Source organism: Peromyscus maniculatus, chromosome 2 (genome assembly GCF_049852395.1).
Source record: "Peromyscus maniculatus bairdii isolate BWxNUB_F1_BW_parent chromosome 2, HU_Pman_BW_mat_3.1, whole genome shotgun sequence".
Lineage (NCBI taxonomy): Eukaryota > Metazoa > Chordata > Mammalia > Rodentia > Cricetidae > Peromyscus > Peromyscus maniculatus.
The window spans coordinates 85,660,195-85,685,955 of NC_134853.1; the positions used below are offsets into that span (position 1 = coordinate 85,660,195).

General features: G+C 45.3%; 1 protein-coding gene across 7 annotated transcripts in view; it reads left to right on the top strand.

The window, feature by feature from the left end:
- Nucleotides 1-18,401, top strand: part of Tmem268 (transmembrane protein 268) — a 33,271-nt gene extending 14,870 nt beyond the window's left edge. For all 7 annotated transcript variants that reach the window (XM_076564351.1, XM_006979562.4, XM_042271286.2 and 4 more), the window contains 4 exons: nt 10,244-10,354; nt 12,387-12,467; nt 12,807-12,986; nt 16,540-18,401. In XM_076564351.1, coding sequence (XP_076420466.1) covers nt 10,244-10,354; nt 12,387-12,467; nt 12,807-12,986; nt 16,540-16,719 — 552 coding nt within the window. In that variant the 3' untranslated portion in view covers nt 16,720-18,401. The remainder of the gene's footprint in view (nt 1-10,243; nt 10,355-12,386; nt 12,468-12,806; nt 12,987-16,539) is intronic.
- The last annotated feature ends 7,360 nt before the right edge of the window (nt 18,402-25,761 follow it).

Here is a 25,761-nt window from a genome sequence, read left to right on the forward strand (position 1 = left end):
GCAGGGTTCAAAGCCAAGTGGATGAGCCCCGATCACCTTTAGAGAGGAGATCCCTGCTTCCCGCTCAACGGTGGCACTCACTGGGTTAGTGTGCGTGTGTGCTTGTGCTGCGTACCAACCTTTCCAGGCATGGTAGCTGTCAGAGGCTTTCCATGCTAACCCCTTGTGACTCTGGACAGAGGCCTTTGCAGACAGGGAGCAGGGGTCCAGAAGGACTCTGGGAGCAGCCTCAGGCTCACTGCTGCTAAGTGATAAGGCTCAAGGCATGACTGCTTAGTCCAGGTCAGCCTCTTAGCATCTAGTGTGTGGCATCCTGTGCTGCAGTCATGAATACAAACTTCCTTCCTTAGACTCTTGTGGTTAGCAGTGTCCCTGAGCCAGAGGTTGGCAGGGCTCCTGGGGGTGTATCTACTTCTTGCCGTTTTCCAGTTTCACTTTAAGGACCCCCCCATGGTTGTATAATTCTGCCTGGGTATGCCAAGACCCTCTCCTGGTGTCTGGGTATGCCAAGACCCTCTCCCAGTGTAAGGTCAGCTGGGCAGTTTCTGCCCTGGTCCACTCTGCTGTGCAACAGTGAGGTCACAGGTTCTGGGAAGGGGCTTGGATGTCTTTTAGGCTTTTATTCTGCCTAGCTCGGGATGCTCTCTTTCGGTACCTGGAGAAGCACCTGTACTTATGTCCCGAATCCCTTGACCACTGCTTGCTGCTCCAGAATCCTTAGCAAGACTTCCATTTCTGCATGGCTTGGCTTCATGTTGTCAAATTCCATTTCATGCCTGTGTGCACAGGGACAAATTGGGACTTTACGGCCTAATCATTCTGAAAGGATCTTTGTTGGGCTTTGCTTTGGCTCTGACAAGATAACTCTGCCCCTGGGTTCTGTTCAGGCCTTTCTAATCCTTGTGCTTGGTCTGTAAAAATAAATTGAGCCTCCTCCTGCTGCTAGGAAATGCTTCTTTTGGGAAGAGGAGAAAGTAAGCCATCAACCTAAGGAGGAAGAGGTGAAGAGGAGAGCTGGCAGGTGTCTCACCCCTGCAGTCCACTTTCTCTCACTGACCCTGATGCAGTGTGGCTCACGCAGTCCAGTGGGGGCTGCTGGGTGCAGGGCCTCGTCCCTGCCCCTTCTGCTTTGATGCAGCTGTACTGTGAAACCGGATAGTGCCAGGTGAGGTGCTCGACACAGGGCCTAGAGAAGGACCGGTTCTCTGCTCACAGGTGTAGTCAGGGGCCCCAGGTGAAGAGCCCAGGAATGATTCTCTAGGCTCTTCAGTTACTTGAGAAACACTTCCAGGGTCCTATCTTCCTAGTACTGATGTCCATTCTCTGGGCACTCTCTGTGTGCTCTGTGCTCAGGGCTTGGTGTCTGTGCCCAACAGTGTTGTAGGGACACAGAAGTCTCTTGTGATTTGTTAGCTCTACAACCTGGGGCAAGCTAAGTTGCACAGCTCTGGACCTTAGTTTCCTTATCTGAAAATGGCATGATAACTCTGGCTTTGTCATAGGGTGATTGTGAGAATTAAAGGACCCATTTTATGTGGAAAGCACTTACAGTAGTACTTGGTATAAAATAACTGCTCAAGAAGTAGTAATTGTTACTGTTGTTGACTTTGTTTGCCTGTGCAGAAAAGCACAGAGAAGTTCAAGAACTTGGCCACACAGCTCCGCTCAGTTCTTTCTTTTGATCTCAGCTAATGGACCTCCAGTCTCTTGGATTTCTTTGTTTGTTTGTTTGAGACAGGGTCTCTACATAGCCTTGACTGTCCTGGAATTCTATGTAGACCAGGCTGGCCTCGAACTCACAGAGATCTACCTGCCTCTGTCTCCCAAGTGCTGGGATTAAAGTATTGGCCCTGGGGATTTTTTTTTCTTTTTTTTTTTTAAACTCCTTTTTTTTTTTTTAATTAAGAGATTTTCTATTCATTTTGTACATACCAACCACAGATTCCCCTGTCCTTCCTCCTCCCACCCCACAGCCTTGCCCACCAATCCACCTCCCATTCCTACCTCCTCCAAGGCAAGATCTCCCATGGGGAGTCACAGCCTGGTACATTCAGTTAAGGAAGGTCCAGGCCCCTCCTTCCTGCACCAAGGCTGAGCAATGTGTCTCACATAGGCACTAGGTTTCAAAAAGCTGGCTCATGTACTAGGGACAGGTCCCGATCCCACTGCCTGGGAGCCCCCTATACAGTTCAAGCTCAACAACTGTCTTGCTTATCCAGAGGGCCTAGCCCAGTACCACAGGGGCTCCTCAGCTATTGGTCCACAGTTCATGTGTTTCCACTAGTTTGGCTAGTTGTCTCTACTTTTTACAGTCATGGTATTGATATCTGTTGCTCATAGAATCCCTCCTATCTCTCATCAATTGGACTCCTGGAACTCTGCTTGGGACCCAGTCATAGATCTCTGATCTGCTTACATAAGTCACTGGATGAGGGCTCTATGATGACAGTTATGGTATTCAGCCATCCAATCAGCAGAGTAGGTCAGCTTAGGCACCCTCTCGACTATTTCCGGTAGTCTGTGGTGGAGTCATGCTTGTGGATTCCTGTGAACCTCCCTAGCACTCTGTTTCTCCCTATTCCTATGGTGTCTTCATTTATCATGGTATCTCTTTCCTTGTTTTCCCACTCTGTTCCCATTCCAGCTCGAACCTCCCATTCCCCTAAGCTCTCATCCCCTTTCCCTTGCCCTCCATTACCTCCCTCACCCCCAGTTTTCTCATGTAGATCTCATCCATTTCTCCATCACTGGGCAATCCATGCATCCCTCCTAGGGTCCTCCTTACTTGCTAGCCTTCCTGGAGCTGTGGGTTGTAGTCTGATTATCCTTTGCTTTACATCTAGTATCCACTTATGTGTTTGTCCTTCTGAGTCTGGGTTACCTCACTCAGGATGATATTTTCTAGTTCCATCCATTTGCCTGCAAACCTCATGATGTCATTGTTTTTCTCTGCTGAGTAGTATTCCATTGTGTATATGTACCACATGTTCTTTATCCATTCTTCAGATGAGGGACATCTAGGTTGTTTCCAAGTTCTAGCTGTTACAAATAATGCTGCTATGAACATAGTTGAGCATGTGTCCTTGTGGTATGATTGAGCATTCCTTGGGTATATGCCCAAGAGTGATATAGCTGGGTCTTGAGGAAGATTGATTCCCAATTTTCTGAGAAACCACCATATTGATTTCCAAAGTGACTGTACAAGTTTGCATTCCCACCAACAGTTGAGGAGTGTTTCCCTTGCTCCACATCCTCTGCAACATAAGCTGTCTTCAGTATTTTTGATCTTAGCTATTCTGACAGATATAAGATGGTATCTCAGAGTTGCTTTGATTTGCATTTCCCTGATGACTAAGGATGTTGAGCATTTCCTTAAATGTCTTTCTGTCATTTGAGATTCTTCTGTTGAGAATTCTCTGTTTTGCTCTATAGCCCATTTTTTTTAATTGGACTGTTAGGTATTTTTATGTCTAGTTTCTTCAGCTCTTTATTTATTCTAGAGATCAGCCCTCTGACAGATGTGGTGTTGGTGAAGATCTTTTCCCATTCTGTAGGCTGTCTTTTTGTCTTATTTACCGTGTCCTTTGCCCTACAAAAGCTTCTCAGTGTCTGTGCTACTGGTGTGTTATATTTAGGAAGTGGTCTTCTGTGCCAATGTGTTCAAGACTACTTCCCACTTTCTCTTCTATCAGGTTCAGAGTAAATGGATTTATGTCTTTGATCCACTTGGACTTAAGTTTTGTGTATGGTGACAGATATGGATTTATTTGCAGTCTACATGTTAACATCCAGTTATGCCAGCACCATTTGTTGAAGATGCTTTCTTTTTTCCATTGTACAGTTTTGGCTTCTTTGTCAAAAATTAGGTGTTCATACATGTGTGGGTTAATGTCAGGGTCTTCAATTTGATTCCATTGGTCCACATGTTGGTTTTTATGCCAGTACCAAGCTATTTTTATTACTGTAGCTCTATAGTAAAGTTTGAAGTCAGGGATCATGATGCCTCCAGAGGTTGCTTTATTGTACAAGATTCTTTTAGCTATCCTGGGTTTTTTGTATTTTCCTATGAAGTTGAGTATTGTTCTTTCCAGGTCTGTGAAGAAATGCGTTGGGATTTTGATGGGGATTGCATTGAATATGTAGATTGCTTTTGATAAGATTGCCATTTTTACTATGTTAATCCTGCCTATCCATGAGCATGGGAGATCTTTCCATTTTTTGATATCTTCTTCAATTTCTTTGTTCAGAGGATTAAAGTTCTTGTCATACAGTTTGCTTAGTTAGAGTTACCCCAAGGTATTTTATATCATTTCTGGCTATTGTAAAGGGTGATGTTTCTCTGATTTTTTTTCAGCCCTTTTATCATTTGTATATAGGAGGGCTACTGATTTTTTTGAGTTAATCTTGTATCCTGCCACCTTACTGAAGAAGTTTTTCAGCTGTAGGAGTTCTCTGGTAGAATTTCTGGCATCACTTATGTACACTATCATATTGTCTACAAATAGCGAAAGTTTGACTTCTTCCTTTCCAGTTTGTATCTCCTTGATCTCCTTTTGTTGTCTTATTGCTCTAGCTAGGACTTCGAGTACTATGTTGAATAAGTATGGGCAGAGTGGACAGCCTTGTCTTGTTCCTGATTTTAGTGGAATCACTTTGAGTTTCTCTCCATTTAATTTGATGTTTGCTGTTGGCTTGCTGTAAATTACCTTTATTATGTTTAGGTATGTTCCCTGTATTCCTGATCGCTCCAAGACTTTTATCATGAAGGGGTGTTGGATTTTTTCAAATTCCTTTTCTGCATCTAGTGAGATGATCATGTGGTTTTTTTCTTTGCGTTTGTTTATATGGTGTATTACATTGATGGACTTTCGTATGTTGAACCACCCTTGCATCCCTGGAATGAAGCCTACTTGATCATGGTGGATAATTGTTCTGATGTGTTCTTGGAGTCTGTTTGCCAGTATTTTATTGAGTATTTTTGCATCAATGTTCATGAGGGAGATCGGTCTGTAATTTTCTTTCTTTGTTGCATCTTTGTGTGGTTTGGGTATCAGGGTAACTGTAGCCTCATAAAAAAAGAATTTGGTAATGTTCCTTCTGTTTCTATTGTGTGGAACAATTTGAAGAGTATTAGAATTAGCTCTTCTTTGAAATTCTGGTGGAATTCTGCGCTGAAACCATCTGGTCCTGGACTCTTTTTGGTTGGGAGACTTTTAATGACTGTTTCTATTTCCTTAGGGGTTATTAGCCTATTTAAATAGTTTATCTGGTCTTGATTTAACTTTGATATGTGGTACCTACCTAGAAAATTGTCCATTTTGTAGATGAATTTCTAAACAGTCTTAGTAAATAAGAAACACATAGCCCAATACAGAGGTAATAGCTGAAGAGATCAGAGAAATAGCAAGTAACCACGACTAGCCTTTACTTACCACCACGCTGTAGCTTTCCCAGAGAGAGCTTCTTCCTGTCTAAACTGTGCTTTTATTGCCTTCCTGTTCTGCCTTCTCATTGGCTCTAAGAACAGCCACCTCATTTCCTCATCACTGCCTGTCTTTACAGACCTCCAGGTCTCTATGGTTGGTCCTGGGATTAAAGGCGTGTGTCACCACTCTTGGCTGTGTCCTTGACCACACAGAGACTCTGTCTGCCATGTGATTGGATTAGGGCGTGTGCTACCACCACCTGACTTCTGTTTTATGGCTCGATATGACCTCTGATCTCCAGTCAAACTTTATTTATTAACATACAAATAAAATCACATTTCAACACAATTAAAATATTACCATACCATTTCTTTCAGATTTTTCAATTTTGTGGAGTATAGGTTTCTGAAGTATGACCTGATGATTCTCTGGATTTCCTCATTGTCTGTTGTTATGTCTCCTTTTTCATTTCTGATGTTGTTAATTTGGATATTCTTTCACTGCCTTTTGGTTAATGTGGTTAATTTGGATAAGGGCTTATCTATCCTATTGATTTTCTCAAAGAACCAACTCTTTGTTTCATTGATTCTTTGTATTGTTCTCTTTGTTTCTATTTCATTGTTTTCAGCCCTCAATTTGATTATTTCTTGGCATTTTTTTGTTCTAGAGCTTTCAGGTGTGTTATTAAGTCACTAGTGTGAGATTTCTCCATCTTCTTTATGTGGGTATTTAGTGCTATGAATTTTCCTCTTAGTACTGCTTTCATAGTGTTCCATAAGTTTAGGTACGTTGTACTTTCATTTTTATTGAATTCTAGGAAATCTTTCTTTGTTTATTTCTTCCTTGACCCATTGGTGATTCATTTGGGCATTGTTCAGTTTCCATGAGACTGTAGGCTTTCTGTAACTTTTGTTGTTGTTGAAATCTAACTTTAAGCCATGGTGGTCCGATAAAACACAGGAGGTTATTCCAATTTTTTTGTATCTGTTGAGATTTGCTTTGTGACCGAGCATGTAATCAATTTTAGAGAAGGTTCCATGGGGTGCTGAGAAGAAGGTATATTCTTTTGTGTTAGGGTGGAATGTTCTGTAGATATCTATTAAGTCCATTTGAGTTATAACCTCTGTTAGTTCCCTTATTTCTCTGTTAACTTTCAGTCTGGCAAATCTATCTAGTGGTGAGAGTGGGGTGTTGAAATCTCCCATTACTAGTGTGTGGGGTTTGATGTGCGATTTGAGCTTTAGTAATTTTTTATTTTTTATTTTTTATTTTTTTACAAATGTGAGTGCCCTTGTATTTGGGGCATAAATGTTCAGAATTGAGACTTCATCTTGGTGGATTTTCCCTGTGATAAGTATGTAATGTCCTTCCTGATCTCTTTTGATTGATTTTAGTTTGAAGTCTATTTTATTAGATATTAGGATAGCTACACCAGCTTACTTCTTAAGTCTGTTTGATGGGAAATCTTTTCCCTGCCTTTTACTCTGAGGTTGTGTCTGTCTTTAAAGTTGAGGTGTGTTTCTTGTATGCAGCAGAAGGATGGATCCTGCTTTCGTATCCATTCTGTAAGCCTGTTTCTTTTTATAGGCAAATTGAGACCATTGATATTAATGGATATTAATGACCAGTGGTTGTCAATTCCTGTTATTTTTTGTTGGTAGTGTTGTGTGTTTCTCTTCTTTGGTATTTGTTTGTGTGGGATTATCTATTACCTGTATTTTCATGGGTGTATATCTAACTTCCTTAGGTTGGATTTTTCCTTCTATTGCTTTCTGTAGGGCTGGATTTGTGGAGAGATATTGTTTAAATCTGGTTTTATCATGGAATATTTTTTTTATTCCATCTATGGTGATTGAGAGTTTTGCTGGATATAATAGTTTGGGTTGGAATCTATGGTCTCTTAGTGTCTGCATAACATCTGTCCAGGAACTTTTGACTTTTAGAGTCTCCATTGAGAAGTCAGGTGTTATTCTGATGGGTCTGCCTTTATATGTTACTTGGCCTTTTTCCTTTGCAGCTCTTACTATTTTTTCTTTATTCTGTATGTTTAGTGGTTTGATTATTATGTGGCGAGGGGGTCTTTTTTTTGATCCAGTCTTTTTGGTGTTCTGTAAGCTTCTTATACTTTCATAGGCATTTCCTTCTTTTTTGGGGGGGAGGGGTTAGAGACAGGGTTTCTCTGTAGCTTTAGAGCCTGTCCTGGACTAGCTCTGTAGACCAGGCTAGCCTCGAACTCACAGAGATCCACCTGCCTTTGCCTCCCAAGTGCTGGGATTGCAGGTGTGCGCCACTATGCCCGGCTGGCATTTCCTTCTTTAAGTTGGGAAAGTTTTCTTCTATGATTTTGTTGAATATATTTTCTGTGCCTTTGAGTTGGTGTTCTTCTCCTTCATTCCTATTATTCTTAGGTTTAGTCTTTTCATGGTGTCCCAAATTTCCTGGACATTTTGTGTTATGACTTTTTTGGCTTTAGTGTTTTCTTTGACTGACGAATCTATTTCCTCTATTGTATCTTCAACGCCAGAGATTCTTTCTTCCATCTCTTGCATTCTGTTGGTTATGCTTGCATCTGTAGTTCCTGTTCCTTTACTCAGATTTTCCATTTCCAGCCTTCCCTCAGTTTGTGTTTTATTTCTTGCCTCTATTTCAGTTTTCAAATCTTGGACTTTTTCATTCACCTGTTTAATTGCTATTTCTTGGTTTTCTTTAAGACATTTATTGGTTTCTTTCAATGTTTTGTTTGTCTTTTCTTCGAATTATTTAAGGGTATTTTTTTTCATTTTCTCTTTAAAGGCTTCTATCATCTTCTTCAGGTCATTTTTAAGGTCTATTTCTTCTGCTTTGGATGTTCAGGTCTTACTGATGTGGCACCACTAGGTTCTGATGGAGCCGTATTGGTCTTTATGTTGTTGACTGTATTTTTGCACTGGTGTCTACCCATCTCTTCCTCCACTCCATGTACGTGCTGTCTGTGTCTGAGGGAGCCTCTTTTGGTCAATTGATACTCTTGGTCTAATGCGAGCTCTTGGTCTAATCTGGTCTCTTGGTCCACTTGGTGCTGATGGGTTCTGTGTCTCAGGGAGCAGCGTTTAGTACAATGGGCACCAGTGGACTCTGTCTCAGAGAGAGGCTATTCCCAGTCAGTACAGGATAGGATCTGTTTTCTGTTCCCAATCAGTGCAGGGTGGGCTTTGGGATTTCTTATCAGGACCCTGCAGCCTTCTCCTTCCTGGTTGTACCCCTCATAGGATTAGTCCCCTCCCTGCATCATTTAGCATCTGTAACACCCTCAAGATCTGATGCCCTTTCCATTGTTTTCTCCCCTCATGTGGTGGGTGATTAGCTTTCCAAGACCAGAAGGGTGGTGGAAAAGCCAGGCCTCTGCCTCATGTCTCCCCCAGAGTGCAACACATAGCTAGGAAGTCCCTAGAGATGCCCATGTGTGACCAGGGTGACAGTGGAAAAGCCGGCATTTCAGTCCGGGTCCCCTGTCATAGTAATGCTCCTGGCCAACATGTATGGAATGTCTACCTGTGGGGGGTCCACATGCAGTGGCTCATTTTGTCATTATTAAGGCACATACATCAGGGGAGTTTCCATCTCTGGCTTAGGATGAGGACATGGAGGTAAGTGACCTGCCCAGGGTGATATAGGCCATGGGGCCAGGGTCAGGCACTGAACTCTCAGTGAGTGAGTTTCTGAACAGGTGAGCAAAGACTGACCAGAGTTCTGGTGAAAGCCAGTGGAGGCATTCCAGTGCACTGTGACCCCAGTGAATCCCAGCTCTGCCCGTGTGCGCAGTGGAGATAAGATGACACGCTGGAGAATTCTAGATAGATTTTCTACCTCTCCATGCCCAGTGGTCTTTTTCCATGCCTGGGCAGGCCAGAGGACAGGCCCTTGGCATGCAGAGTTTTTTCATGGGCCAGTCCTCCAGTGGGAGGCATGGGCTGGCCACCCAGACCCTCTTTCCCCGAGTGCCAGCATTGTCTTTCTCTCTGTGTGACCCTGCAAAAGAGCCTCTGTACGTTTCTGGGTTTCCTTTGGGGGCCTGCTGCTTTGGGGAGCCCTTGTCTTCGGCTGGTCCAGTGGTCGCCTCTGAAGACTCTCCGAGGGTCCCTTTTCCAGGCCACTGCTTTGGGTCCTGTCACCTCTCTCCTCCCCTCTCTCATCTCCTTGGCGTCTGCCAGCTGCAGATTTGACATTGACTGGTATGGGTGGGAGCTGAAGGAGACAGCTTCTCCGAGGGCCACGCACTCTGCTGGGAGCTTTAGAAGTGGGCCTGTTAGCACGTAGCTTGGTAGAACACGTCTCGCTCCTGGCTTGCTGGAGGTTGAGGTCAGGGGATCTTAAATTTGAGTTCCTGTTTCAAAAAAAGAGAAATGAAAAAAAAAAAAAAAAGTAGGTGGTGTTAATTGAGCTGGCTCTTTCCACACAGAATAGATGTCTGTTCCTCACATTCCTTCAAAGATCCACTACATTGTGATTTCATCTAGCCTTGGGCTAAAGACTTTCTTCACAACTCAGTGAGCTCTCACCTCACTCCTAGGAGGCAGAGCTGTGCTTTTTTCTTAATCTGCAACCTAAGACAGGGAGACTCAATGGAGGGACATGGGCAGTATAGCCAGGAAGCAGCAGAGCTAGGCTTCAGTCCAAACTCTCTCACCCTGAATTCACTTTTGGGGGAAAATAGAGTTGTTGGAGTGTCAAGATTGAAGTGTGGCCCCTGGGAGAGGGACAGCTGTGACGTCCAGGGCTGAGGAGCTCCTTGGAAACCTCCTTGGAGGTCAGCCTTGGGCCTGGTGCTTGTCTTTTAGGCTAACACTAACACAGACCTGAGGCTGGTGGCCGTCAATGGAGCCCTTCTGAGACACCGGGTGCTGCTGGGGGTGACAGACACAGTGGAAGGCTGCCAGAGTGTGATCCAGGTACTGTGTCTCAGAGTGACTTCTCCTGGTGGCCTGCACTGTGAGGTCCAGTGTCTGCTGTGCTGCTGTGAGTGGGTCACCCCCCCCCCAGTTCCCATGTCTTCCTCAGGACTCCTCTGTGCTGAACCCCGCGATTGGGTACTGTAAGTATGAAGGTCCCTGCAGAGTCCCTGTCCAGTATGAGCCTGCACACCCGTGAGGGTGACAGGCATATAGTCACAGTGGTTTTGAAGGGGCAGCGAAAGCTTATGGTGGCCCAGGGCTGTAGCCAAGTGACATTGCAGGAGAGATGAGGCTGGAGAGGCTGGGTGATGCTCAGTAGGGAGATCTTAAAGTAGGAAGTCACGCATGGAACATGGCTGAGGATGGATTTGATCCTGGATTCCTCTGCTCAGTGCTCAGTGCTCAGTGCAGTTGTGTATTTTATCTTTAATCCTGGAGAGCTCTCACCTCCCTTTTTGTGGGGCAGGGGTACACTTTATTATTAGTCTACAACAGAAGATAGCAAGACCTGGGGAAGGGCCACAACCTGCATGGCTCGGAAGCAGAGCTGGGGTTCAGCTCAGGCTTCCTTGGCATACATATGCCTCACTGACCACAGCCCTTTGCTTCAGGGAAACCCAGGGATGCCTAGAGTGTGTGTGCCCTGGGGACCTAGGAGGTGTGCCTGCTACACATCTGGCAGATGTTTGCTGAGAGCTTCCACATGCCAGACTGTTCTCTGGGGCTGAGGACATACAGGCCCTAGTTTTGTGGAGCTGATCACACCTGGGGTAGCGTGACATGTAAAGTTATCTTGCCTTGGATATTGGCACAAGATTCCTGGCAGTTCAAATGGCACATTTGCATCTCTGGAGTCTGCAGCTCCTTCCTAGCTTCATTCATTTCCAAGTCTTCTCTATCAGTTGACATGCAGGAGGGACCCTGGAGTGTAGTTGAATCGGTGGATATTCAGATAACCAATGAAGGGACACATCTTTTCAGACAGGGCTTCTTTCAGCTTCACAATGGCATCTTGGAATGAGATGATGCAATGTCTGGAGGTCTTTCAGAATCCTCAGGGGTGCTGGGTAATGTGATGGGCAAGGAGAGAGGTGACGGTCAACCGGGGTGGGCATGAAGTGGTTTGTTAAAGCAGGATGATGGAGATTTCTCATCTCCTGTGTATATTTAAGATTTTTTTCAAAGTAAGAAGACTTTTAAAAAGGGTATGTGGATAGATCATTGTTGGGGGTGAGCTGGCTGGAGAGACTGTCTGGCAAGGGCTGTGACTTTTGGCCTCATTGGTCAGTTGCCTTGATCAGGGAGCAAGGTAGTGGATACAGATGTTAGACTCAGGATTCTACTTTTCTGCAGAACTTGATTCTCATGTATGTGGCACCATCAAGGCATCTCAATGGGTATGGAAGGTTTGGGCCCAGTAAGGATAACCTGGCCTGGGGGCTACTGAAGCTGAGGTGGAAGGAGAGGTTGGGGGTACCAACCAGGATGTCTTTCTTACCTGCACCCCTCCCATTGAGAACACTTGAATTTGGCTCTGATTGGTGGAGATGTCATTTGTGAGGGCTTTCTCCCTTGTATATTTGGATTTTAGACAGAATGGTACCCATACTACTGAAGGTGAAGATGCTATTCCACTGCCTCAATGGACTTGATGGCCAAGGGAGTTTGGAATCTATCTGGCATGCTCTTGCCATTTTGTTCATGGTTGGACATATTCTGAATTTGCTTGCAAAGCCATTTTTTTGCAGGAGCGGGGGTGGGTGGGTGGGAGTGGGGGAGAGCGGGCGTTGACCATGTAGCTTAGTGATAGTGTGCCCACCTAGCATTCTATCTTGGGTTCGATTCCCCAGTACCACCATTTTTACCCCTGCCAGCCATACAAATGAGCTGCAGTCATACTCTTTCTGCCAGACAGCAAGGCCATGTCAGGTGGCTGTCAAAAGGATAGGCCCTGGACGAAGAGCAGGAGCTGGAGGATAAACTCAGGGTTAGAAGTTGAAGGTCAGGCCACTGCTGCTTCTCTCCACAGCTCTGGTTTGTCTACTTCGACCTGGAGAACTGTGTGCAGTTTTTGTCTGATCATGTTCAAGAAATGAAGAGGAGCCAAGAGGTAAGATGGCCAGCACCTTTCCTGGGATCTCAACACCCTGAGGTCAGGATTGCTGTGGGACCCTCCTCCTGGCTGGCTAGAACCTGGTTCAGGCCGGGTTCGAAGTTTATTCACTTGCAGTGCATGGATAGACACTCCTATCACAGGCTGTGATGATCAGATATAAGCAGCGAGGGCAGAGGCCTTCAACAGCTGCTCAGGACCCGGCTTTGGTGGGGAATAGTGTGATCTCGTTAGTGTGGTTCACTGAGGTCAGCTGTCTGGCTCTCTAGCTGGTTCCACGCCTTCAAAGCCTGCCAGACTTAGAACACACCTGTGTCCCCTTTGTTTTCTTCATAGTCTTTGCTGAGAAGCAGATTAAGCCAGCTATGTGTTGTCATGGAGACGGGAGTGAGCCCTGTGGTGGAAGGGCCTGAGGACTTGGAGGATGCCCCCCTCCTGCCCAGCACTCCTGGTCCTCAGGAGAGACCACTCATGCAGACTGAACTCTATCAGCTTGTTCCGGAGGCTGAGCCAGAGGTAATGGTGCCATAGCAGTTGGTGAGGTCCTCCCTTGCGGGCCCATGTGTGGTCATGGTCCAAGTAATGGTTCAAGTTTTAGGTCTTGGGGTTATAGTTTCTCTGAGTTGCTAGAGACCATCCAAACCTTGTAGGTCAAAGCTGTCTTTACATTCTTTGTTCATTCTAACACATAGTTTCATTTATTCTAACACTCTTCTTTTTTGAGACAGAGTTTTGCTATGTAGCCCAGATTGGCATACCCATAAACCTCCCACCTGCTGGGATGGCAGGCTTCATCTCTATACCAGTGCTTTAAAGCGTAGTTTATGGGAATTAACTTTGCACTTCCTGGGACTTTTGGTTGTGTGTTTAAATACCTTGGCCATCCTTTTGGATAGCTACACTGCAAGAACCGTTGCATGTTGATGGGTCATAACTCATCATCATTTGGATGAATGTTGATTAAAAATCTGTTACTGGACATGCTATGGTAATACAGACCTGTAATGCTGACACTCAAGAGATTGAAGTAGGAGAATTGCAGGTCTAAGACCAGTCTGGACTATACAGGGAGACCCTGTCTCAAAGAAAAAGATTCTATTAATCAGTTGATCAATCACATGTTCATGTATCCATCCATCTCATCATCACCCATCCATCCATCTATCATCATCCATACATACATCTGTCCATCCATCCATCCATCCATCCATCCATCCATCCATCATCCATGCATCCATCTATCCATCCATCCACTCATTGTCATCCATCCATCCATCCATTCATCCATCTGTTCATCCATCTTCCATCCAATTCACCCATTATCATCCATCCATTCATTTGTCTGTCCATCCATCCATCCATCTGTCCATCTCCATTATCTATCATCATCCATCAATCATGCACCTACCCACCTACTTAAGTCCTAGTCACTATTTGGAGCTGCTTTGTGATTCCTTTCAGTTCTGACTCCATCACCCCAGAACGCTGCTAGGTTCTGTTCTTGGGCTGTGTGGGGTCTGGTTCCTTGCTGGCACACGTGTGAACTGCGGACAGACTGAGGCGGTAGGAATGACCTCAGGTGGCATTTGGAGCTTTGTCGATCACTTGCATTTTCCTTTCATTCTGGGGATTTAGAGAATCAAGGTCCAGCCCAACCTAGCCTTCCTCCTTTGCATTGAGATTCCAGGGCTCCCCAGGAAGGGTATTTAAGAGAGAAAATGATGGCTGTGTTGGTTTTTCACTTTTTTTTTTTTTTTTTTTTTTTTTCAGAGCAGAAAGGACTGGTAAGGTCACATGCTTTATTCAAGGGGCTTGTTTGTCTGGGTTGGCATGCCATAACCCATAAATATGGGCCTTTCAAGTTATTCTTTCAAATTTGATCAAACCCATAGAAACACAGTCTCCTGTCATGAATATCAAGTGTGTATGTGTGTGTGTGTGCATGTTTTGAAAGTAGCTTATCAGTTAGCTAGGGAAAATATAGCCTCTACCCAGGTCTCAATGGGCAGCTAGACTACGCTGTGTCTGGAGGAGCCAAAGTCTGTGACAGATGGAGAGTCAGAACACCCTCTCACATTTTTAAAGATTTTTAAACTGCAAAGACTTTGTCAGCACATCCTGAGGTCTGGATGACCTTTCCTTCTTTGATAGAATGAGACTAGCCCGGGCTCTCAGAATGAGGAGAAAGCAGGAGAGGGTAGTAGCCTCCTGCAGAGTCCAGTACACCAGTCTGGCTGTAGAGCATTGGTTCTTACAATATTGATCTTGGGCTGAATTGGTGAGGCCAGTCTGTAGCTAGAGTTTTTCTCCAGTCCTGCCTGGCCCACAGTCAGGACAAATCTCTCACACCCACCAGTTCCGCAGCTGCTCAAACCTAACTGAGCAAACACACAGAGACTTATATTACATATAAACTGTATGGTCACGTCAGGCTTCTTGCTAACTAGTTCTTATATCTTAAATTAACCCATTTCTATTAGTCTAGAAGTTGCCACGTGGCTCGTGGCATCTTACATCTTGCTTGTCATGGCAGCGGCTGGCAGTGTCTCTCTGCCTCAGCCTTCCACCTCCCAGAATTCTCCTCTCTCCTTGTCCCACCTATACTTCCTGCCTGGCTACTGCCCAATCAGTATTTTATTTATTAACCAACCAGAGCAACACATTTAACATACAGAACATCCCACAGCACCAGTCTGAGCTGGTAAAAGGCATATTATTTGCCTTTTCAATATCCTCTAGCCTAGCATAAAAGACAGCTTAAGAAAAAGCCAGTCCTAGGGGCCATTTGGAATGAATTGCTTCTCATCCAGGACCAAATTAGCATATTTTTATGATTTTTTTCATACTGTTTTGAGTCAGAGTCTCATTCTTTAGCCCAGGCTGGCCTTGAATCATAGCAATCCATTTCCCTTAGCCTCCAAATGCTGAGATTACAGGGGCGAGCCTGGCTGCTTCTTAATATTGGTGATGGATCCTGTGACATTTACTGAGCTGGACTGAGTACTTTGTGTTCCTGCGGCCTCATCCCACTTCACCACAGCACATATTACCAGTGAAGACAATGCCTGGCAGGCAGGGACTTGCCCGGGAGCCGCAGGGTGGAGGAATTGGAATTCCTGTGTGTCCTTGATCTCAGCACCGGTTTTTAATTATTAGCTCCACACATGCAGCCTCTTTGGACCCCCCCCCCCCTCCCGATGTTCTTACATTTAGGTGGACACAAGTGAGGAATTTAAGCCTCTGCCCTGCAATCCCAACTGGCCGACCAGTGAGTGAAACTTTAGAGACCACATATGTTAAGAGAATGCTTGACATCCAGTTTGAAATGTCCTTCTTTATGCTTTGTTTCCTCATCTTGGTAAGATAGATGCGTTAGAGTTGCCGTCTTTGTTGTGTACCTTTTATTACCATCCCCCTTCAGAATGCTTCCTCTGTGAACCCCACACCCATCAACTTCCCTTCTGCCTCCCACAGAACCTGGACCACTGTCCCTTTGTGGTATCAATTTTCATAGGCAAACTCTTACTGTGTCTGGTAGAAAGATGTCTACCCGGCACCATATGTGAACTAAAGGTCTCCTATCACAGATACTTCTCCCCATCCAGCCCCCATTAGTGATTTCCTTCAAGTGAGTTGGTCTGGACCTTACAGATTCATGGGGTTTAGAAAGTATAAAGAGGCTGGAGGTGGGGTGGGTGTGATACTCCTCCAGTGCTCCGAGGTTGCAGATCTTCTGGGGGCATAATCACATCTTTGGGATGGAACCCAGGGCATCAGGCATGCTAAGTGCAGGATTTGCTTCGGAGCAGAACCCTCTGTCCTTGCGTGTCTTGTTAGGAAGGCTCCTTGGGGATAAAGCAGCCAGGGTCACAGCAGCTCCAGTGACTTGCAGAATGGGGGTTCTTGGCCTGACTGCATCTTCCAGGCACTGGTGGCTTGTTCTTCCCATTGAGCACCCCTCCTGGGTAGGGCGGCATGATGATTTGGGCTTCTCCTGTGCCTGAGCCCCGTCATCCCCGTCATCCTCGGGTCTGTCTCTGTGCTCATGTTGCTTCCCTGACTCTTGCAGGAGATGGCCCGGCAACTACTGGCAGTGTTTGGTGGCTACTACACTCGGCTCCTGGTGACCTCTCAGCTCCCCCAGGCAATGGGAACCCGACACACAGACTCTGCAAGGGTCCCATGCCCCTGTCAGCTCATAGAAGCACACATTCTGGGCACAAGATGCTGCCCTTTCCTGGCCAGGTGACCTAGGGACAAAGATGTTCATCTTCCTCCAAGACTGAGAAGTGGGGGAGGAGTCAGGAGCCTGGCATGGCTGACAGTGAGCTCAGATGAGATCAGCATTTGGGGACACTTTGGAGAGTGTCTGTCATGTTGGCCATGGGGTCATCAAGGGCACACCAGATGTCTTGTTGGCGTCATATGCTGCCCTGGCCTTGCTGAATCTGGTGGCTGAGCTGGAGTTGCCTGGGCCTGCAGCCTGGGTAGAGGATCCTGTCTGTGGCCTGCGGAGCACCAGAGTCCTGCAGCTGACTTTACAGGGCTCAGGGAGGACACTGCCCTCTCCGAATTGCCCCAGGCTGCTGATGTCATAAGCACACCCATTTCCAGTGTGAGAGAAGGCCTTGGAAGGCTGAACCAGCATGTGAACTACAGTACTGTCTGGGCTTGTCTGTTAGCCCCTGGGCTGTAGACAACAGGGCTGCAGAACAGGGGCGAGGAGACCAGGCTTGGTGACCATCAACAGGGGCACTTGGAAAAGAACACCCTGTTGTTGGGACTCAGACTGATTTGGGGTAGCAACATGCAGGCTTGTGATTGAGATCCGTCTTGCAGAGCAACAGTGGTGTTTTCTGACATTCCACTGTTCTGGAATGAGGTGTGATCAGAGACTCTGGGTTTGAATAAAGAGCTCAACAACCTCCCCAAGAGCTTGAAGACTGCCCACAGCCCCATGTCCAAAGCCCTCGTCTGATGGGAAGGTCCAGCTCCAAGATCCAGCCTTTGTGGTTTCTGTCCCCCACAAATCACCATTATAAGTTGGATCTCTTCCCTGAACTGGCAGACGTGTTCCTGTTGGACTCTTATTCATGTTTCAGAATCCCTTCTGCTGCTTTCTGTCTCATTGAAATTCCTGATGGAGCTGTTCCTATTATTGATGTTTTATGTTACTCCATTTTTCTCCTGTACAAACCTCTTTTTCTATCGAAGACTGTAAACTCCTTAAGGTCCAACACTATATCCATCTTCCTTTTGTGAATGACCTAGACTTGCTTAGAACAAAATAATTCTGAAAAGTCCCATGGATCGGTTGGTTGCATTATCCTCTCCACCAGTTGTGGCAAATTGTTCTGCAAACATGGTTGATGAAGACCCGGTCATGATGGACCAGAGTTGTATCACTTTATTTGTCCACCTTCCATGTGCTGGATGGTTCCGGTCATTTCCAGCTTGTTGTGCTGTTTGTTATTCTTACCTCGGTGCACAAAGTTCCCTTGACCCCAACCGAGGTGATATGCCATCACGGGGTTCTGGCGAAGCTAGTAACCCGGGTTCTTCTTGCATACCTGCCATCTGTAGGGCTGCGTAGCCACGCTGAGTGCATTGCCTTCTCGGTGTGTCCACGGACTTCTTTATGGAGCTCTGTGGTGGCCTGAAATGGCACAGCCCTGTGGTGGCCTGAAATGGCACAGTGCAGCAGACTTTCTGGGTAAGACATGTCCTACCTCTTTGCTTTCTCTGTGCCCAAGATGGAGGAGTCCCCCAGCCACGTCTGGGGTAACTTTGCTTAGTGGAATTCATTCACTGTCTTTTGATCCACTGTGGGAAATGTCACTGAATTTGATCAAGGGAAACTGTGCTTGCCATCTGGTCACCGAAACCCTTCGGTATAATGATGGTGAATAAAGCTGTGTTTGGTGAATGACAGAGCGTCTCAGCTCATGGAAGCTTGGCGTGGTTCTTCCACATTCTCTCTAGAACTTCTACCTCCCTGCTGGGTGGGGCGTATGGGGTGGTGAGCTCATTGTGGGCATTTTGTGTGTGCCTCAGTTTCCTCTTTTGTAAAATCCATGTGTCTCACCTGCTTTACAAAGTTGCCATGAGGATGAACCATCCAGCTGGAGCCTGCTCTTAGATTTTTTTTAAAAAATATTTTAGTTTTAATCATGTCTGTGCACCTGAGTGTTGGTATTAAACCCAGGTCCTCTGCAAGAGTGGTCCATGCTCTCAACTGCTGAACTGTCTCTACAGCCCAGTGCCCCTCGGTCTTGAGGCTCTATGCCTACCAGAGGCGGGGGCCCGTGGACACACTGCCACGCAGGTAGGAGCATTCAAAGCCAAGTCCACTCATCCTTCCTGCCTTTTGGTCTCTGTCCCAAAAGTCAGTTGAACGGGGAGGAGAGCTCCTGCCTGGTGGGTGGTTGCGAAAACGAATAGAAACAACATGGTGTTTGCAATACCGAGTCACAAGCCGGAGCAGGAACTCAGTAACCTATCGTGGTTTCTTTTTTAAATTCTTGCTGTCTGGTACACAGTAGGGGCCTGCATGTGCTTAAGTCGACTCTTGTCTCACACCACAGGGGTATGCATGTGAATAAAGCCTTGTCAAGACTCAAGTTCAGTTAAGGATGGTGTCATGGCGAAGGGAGGCTGGGAGCAAGCTGGTGACCCTGGGTCAGATGCTAGCTTGCTCTGTGCTTCTTCTCACTTCCTCATGTCAGGACAGGGTTGTGTAATGATGGGACGACAGAGGTCCTGTCATGTGCCACAAGGCCTGTTTCCTGGTGTGTCCGTCTGAGGAAGCATCCCCCCCCTCCCCCCAGGCTTTATTTCATTTCTTTGTGGCGCTGGGGCTGAAAGTCAGGCCTCTTGCGTGTAAGAATACGGAGCATGTGCTGTCACTGAGCCACACCTCAGCTCTCAGTGGTGGCTTTTTTCTTCTCAGTAGCTGCTAGATGGTTTTCTACTTGAACATAAACACAGGTTTTTAACAGGTTGTTCAAATCTATCATTAATAATTCCAGTTAGTACCAGTAAGGGAAAAACTCCGGCCATGACTATAGATTGTACATTTCTTTTATTTCTACTGTTTTTAAAGTTAGGGTCTCTGTGGTGGTATTGTGTTCCCCGAAATATTGTGCACGCTAATAAACTTATCTGGAGTCAGAGAAAAGAACAGCCACAATATTAAACATAGAGGATAGACAGTGGCAGCACATGCCTTTAATCCTAGCATTCCAGAGGCAGAGATCTACCTGGATCTCTGTGTGTTCAAGGATACAACCAAGCATGGTGACTCATCATGCCTTTAATCCCAGAAAGTGAGCCTTTAATCCCAGGGAGTGATGGCAGAAAGCAGAAAGGTATATAGGGTGTGAAGACCAGGAACTAGAAGCTTTCAGCTGGTTAAGCATTCAGGCTTTCGAGAAGCAGTTCAGCTGAGATTCATTTGGATAAGGACACAGAGGCTTCCAGTCTGAGGAAAGAGGATCAGCTGAGGAACTGGTGAGGTGAGGAAGCTGTGGCTTGTTCTGCTTCTCTGTAACTGAGAGCTAGCCTTTCACTCTCTGTGTGGCTGAGATTGACCTTGAATTCCTAATCCTACCAAGACCTTCCAAATGCTGAGATGACCTGTGTGTGCAGTGCTGGGGTGGAACTCGGGGTCTTCTGCATGCTAGACAAGCACTCTACCAACCTAGCTGCATCCCTACCTCTCTTTTGACTTCTGACAACATTGTGTGTATATGTATGTGTGAATGTGTGTATGTATGTGGCGGGGTGCCTGTACCTGTGCACGTGTATGCCAAACGGGGATGTCAGGTGTCCTCTGTCATTCTCTGCCATGTTCTCCTGAGCCTGGGTCTCTCACAGAACTTAGAGGTTGGCCGGCAAGCCCCAGCAATCCTCCTGCATCCCCCTTCTTATCATGCTGTGCCTGGCTTTTTAAACATGGGTGCTGGCCCTATATGGTGGCTCACAACTATCTGTCACTCCGGTTCCAGAGGATCTGACATCCTCTTCTGGCCTCTATGGGCACCGGGCATGCATGTGGTACACAGACTACAAATAGACAAAACACCCATGTACATAAAAAACCTAGCAAAAAGAGAAAACATGAACACATAAGATGCTGGGTACTCCAACTCAGGTCCTCCGGCGTGTGCTGCTCACCAGGGAGCTGTGCAGGACAGGAAGCACGGGCTACTCAGCACATCTCTCCCTTGTCCTTTCAGTTTGGCTTGAACCTAAGATGACTATAAAAATGTCACCTAGCAAAATAGCGGCAAAAACTGGGGAAATAAAGGGTGATGTTTCACAAGAGCAAAAAGGGGCAACTCGTGGGAAAGCTGCAACTTGAGAGCTTGCCCTGGCTTCCAGAGGTCCCTGGTTTGGTTCCCGGCATCCACATCACAGAGCTCACAAGGCTCAGCTGCTGCTTACTCCAGCTCCAAGGAATCCAACGCCCTCTTCTGGCCACTTCTGGCACTTGCGCACATACAGGTAAATAAAAATTAAGTCTAAAGAAGGAAAAAAAAAAAAGCAAAATTTGCTAGAAATGAGTATCAGATATAGGCTATTAGAAAATATCCATCTATAAAAAAGTGTACAAGACTATTTAGAGCCCCGAAGGAGTGCATGCAACCCAACAGGTTCACAGACAAAATGTGGTATATGTACACAATGGAATAACACTCAGCCATCAAGAAAAACAAAACTGTGATACATAGGACAACATGGTCAAACCCTGCAAATACGCTACACAACAAAAATGCCATCCACTGCGTTATTCCATACATGAAATGTCCAGCATAGGAAAATCCAAAGGCAGAAAATGCAGCCATGGCTGTCAGAGGCCGAGAGGGAGAATGGGGAATGACTGCTATGTGAGTCATATAACGGGTCATTACAAAATGATAAGTCTTACAATTTGTGAATTATATCTCAAGAATTTTAAACTATATATATTTAAAACAGTGTCAGGGGTCTGGGGAGGTGGCTCATGTAATTCTGGCTGGACTGGAAATTACTGCATAGACCCGGCTGGCCTCAAACTCACAAAGATCCACCTGCCTCGGCCTCCTGAATGCTGGGATTAAGGGCTACACCCAGGTAATAGGTTTCTTTTCTGTTGTCTGGATATGTGATAGCTTATCCACTCACTTGCCTACTAAAGGGCACCCAAAATGCTCCTGGGCTCTGATAATTATGATTAAAAGCTGTTATAAGCATCCACACAATTTTCGTCTTCAGCCCATACAGGAACATGATTATTTCACTTTATAATAAAAGTATAATTAGTTTTGTAAGAAGCTGTCAAGCCGACTTTCAGGTTTCACAGGCTGCTTTGCATGGCTGTTGGCTGTGGATGAGAGTACTTGTTCTGCTTCTTTGGTGGCATTTGGTGTTGTTGGTTTCCGAGTCTTGGCCATGCTGACAGGTGTGTGGTGGCTTCCTGTTTTAACTTCCATTTCCCCACTGGCATATGATGTGAAGCATGTGTTCATGGGCTGACTTACCACCTGTGCATCCTCTTTAATGGAATGCCTGTGAAGAACTCAGGCTCATTTTAAAATAGGATTGTTTTCATATTGTTATCCTAATAGCTCTTCATACACTTTGGACCACAGTCCTGGTATTGTTAGTGTTTGCAAACAGTTTCTCCAGGTTTGTGTACAACCTTCTGGTACAACCTTGCGGATTTAGTCGTTCCAGGAGTTTCTTTGTTGGTTATATGGGGTTTTCTACATCAAGCCTCAGACTGCCTGTCAACAAAGTGATTTATTCCTAATCTATATACCTCTCATTTATTTTTCTTATGAATTAGCTAGGAAGACTCCCAGTATGAATTGAAGGGTATCGGTGGGAGGGAACATCCTTGTTTTGTTTCCCTCTTAGGAGAGTTTCTGGTTTCTAAATGTTGAGTAAAATATGTGCTATTTTTTGTTATTATACTTTCTCAAGCTGTGTAAGTTTCCTACTTCTAGTTTACTGAAAAAAATTGTCTTCCTTCTGATTAGTGGTTGCTCAGTACACTTTCAGTTTTAATCTATTTGCATTCTTACAGCTGAGGTGTCCACACAGTGGACATGCAATATTTGAATCGTTAAAGAAAAATTAGGTCATTTAAAAATATGATTTACTACATTATGTCTAAAGTATTTGGCATAAGTGTCTCTTTTGATCTTATTACTTTGCTGTGCAGTTTTCGAGACAGTGCCTTGGTCACTCCCCTTCCACTGGGAGAGGACACTCCTTAGAAACAGGTTCAAGGTGGAAGGACTTATTTTGGCTTGTAGTTTGAAGGTAGAGTTTGAAGGGCCAGACCTTCATGGTGGGGAACGCATAGCAGACTTCTCAGTGGCTGGAGTGTGTCGCTAGGACTCTGCACATCCTAGCATCCCAGGAAGCAGAGAGGGAGAATGCTGACACCCATCCAGCCTCTTTCCTTTTGTTTATTTTGGACCCTGTATTCACGGTGAGGCTTTCGTTCCTGGTTAACTTTTCCTAGAAAAGGAAGGCCTCATGGATGCACCTGGAGGTGTGCCTTCTAGGTGATTCTAGAACTGGTCAAGTTGACAGGGAAGATGGACCATCACATAGCATCTCGCAGCATTGCCCAGGCTGGCCTCAAACTTGCAATCTTCCTGCCCCAACCTCCTGCTTGCTGGGATCACAGTCTTACCCCACAGTAGTACCTGGTTAAAATGGACCGTCTTCCAGTTTTTCTATTGGTTTGCCTTCCCTGAGATAAGGTGATCACTTCCTACCTCAATTCTGTTTATTTTGGTAAATATAAAATATAAAAAATTAATTTGGCCTCTGTAAGCCACTTCTTTTAGTGGTCACCTGATTTCAGCAAGTGTCCCTGGCTGCTTGAGGTCTGCCATGTGAGTACTTGCACTGGCCTCTGGGCTAACAAAGCCCACACTGTCCTTCACTCTACCCCTGGGGCTGCTTTTTTTTCTGGGTCCAGTTCTCTGTATCCGAAAACATAACAGATATTATTAAAAATACTTATAGTCTGTATTCATTTATGTTTAACCATGTAATTTTTTATTACTTTTTTTTATCATCTTTAAAAGTTATTTTTATATTCCCAGCTTGTGCCTTGTGTTTCTTTCTCCTCCTGGGACTAACTTTCAACCTTATCTTATTGCTGTGTAGTGACATATTGAGAACTCCTGGAATAGTTTTCTTTCAGTACAAATCTTTTTTTTTTGTTTTGTTTTGTTTTGTTTTGAGACAGGCTTTCTTTGTGTAGCTTTGGAGCCTTTTCTTGGATCTCACTCTGTAGCCCAGGCTGGTCTTGAACTCACAGAGATCCACCTGCCTCTGCCTCCTGAGTGCTGGGATTAAAGGTGTGCACCACCACCGCCCGGCTCAGTACAAATCTTATGGTGACATTTTCAGTATTTGCTTTACTGTCTCAATTTATTTTGAAAGATATTTTTGTTAAGTATAGAATTCCTGTTTCCTGTTTTTCTCCTTTTTTTCTGTAGCTGTATTCAGGTTTCCAGAGGAAAAGAACTGATAAAATGGATATATACATATATATTAATATATAACATATACAATTCCATATATAATTCTATTAAATCCCTTGTAATACTTATGTTAATATATTATATACACATATATAATCATTAACACAATAATAGATATAATTATATGTATACACTATATATATAAAACAAGGGGATTTATAAGAGTTGCTTAGGGTCTATGGTCTGACTAGCCCAACAATGGCTGTCTCTTGATGGAGAGGCCAAGAATCTGGTGGTTGTTCAGTCCATGAGGCTGGATCTCTTAGCTGGTCTTTGCTCTGTATTGGGATCCTGAAGAAGTAGGTTCTTAATACCAGTGAAGGAATGCCTCAGAAGCAGGATAGATGAACTTTCCAGTGAATTAAGCAGGAGAAAGTAAAAGCTTCCTTCTTCCATATCCTTTTATGTGGGCTGCCACCAGTGACTGTGGCCCAAGTTAGGGTTGCTCTTCCCAACTCAAATGATCTAATCAATAAATCCCCCGGGGGCATGTCCAGCTGCTTGAGTTTTAGTTGATTTCAGATGCAGTCAAGTCTTCAGCCAAGATTAGCCATTAGAGCAGGCCAGGCTGGCTTTGAACTCACATCCATCCTGCTACCTTAGCCTCATGAGTGCTTTAACTTTTGGCTCTTCTTCAATCTGAACCCACAAATTGAGGACCCATTTTGGAACTAGGAAAGGAAGCCGTTTCCTCTCCAGTATCTTTAGCTTTAGCTATTGACAAAGTTGTTCATTGTACCAGCTGCCAACAAAAAATTATTAAAAATTCTCAGTTCCATTTTTCAAAATTTTGTTTTAACATTTTTTTCATTTATTTTACATTTGTACCACAGTTTCCGCTCCCTCCTCTCCTCCCCTTCCTCCCCCGACTCCCATCTACTCCCCTCTACATCCACCCCTCCTCCATGTCCATCAAAAGGGTAAGGCCTCCCATGGGTTTGAACAAAGCATGGCACATCAAGTTGAGGTAGTTCCTCCCCCTGCAAAAAGGCTGGGTGAGGTAATCCAGCATGGGGGACAGGTTCCTAAAAGCCAGCTAAGCGCCAGGGACAGACAGGTCCTGATCTCACTGCTAGGAGCCTTACAAACAGACCAGGCTACACAACTGTCACACACATGCAGAGAGGACCTAGGTCGGTCTCATGCAGGCTCCCTAATTGTTGGTCCAGAGTACATATGCTCTCACGAGTGCTCAGATCAGCCGTCTGAGTTTCCTGTCATGACCTTCACCCCCCTGGCTCATACAATCCCTCCTCCCTTTCTTCAGGAAGACTCTAGGAGCTCTGCCCAGTGTTTGGCTGTGGATCTCTGCATCTGCTTCATCAGTTACTGTATAAAGACTCTCTGATGACAATTAGGGCAAGTCACCAATCAGACTACAGGAGATGGCCAGTTTAGGCACTGTCTCCACTATTGCTGGGGGTCATCCTTGTGGATTCCTGGGAGTTTCCCTGGGACCAGGTCTCTCCCTAATCCCAAAATGCCTCCCCCTATCAAGATGTCTGTTTCATTACTCTTCACCTCTGCCCAGCCCCAACCCATTCCCTCAAGTTCCCATTCTTCTGCTCCCCCCATCACCACCCCCAGTTTACCCAGGAGATCTCTTCTATTTCCCCTTCCCAGGGAAATCCATGCATCCCTCTTTGGGCCCTCTTTGTTTTCTAGCCTCTCTGGGGCTCTGGATTGTCAGTTATCCTGTGCTTTACTCCTAATATCCACTCATGAGTGAGCACACACCATGT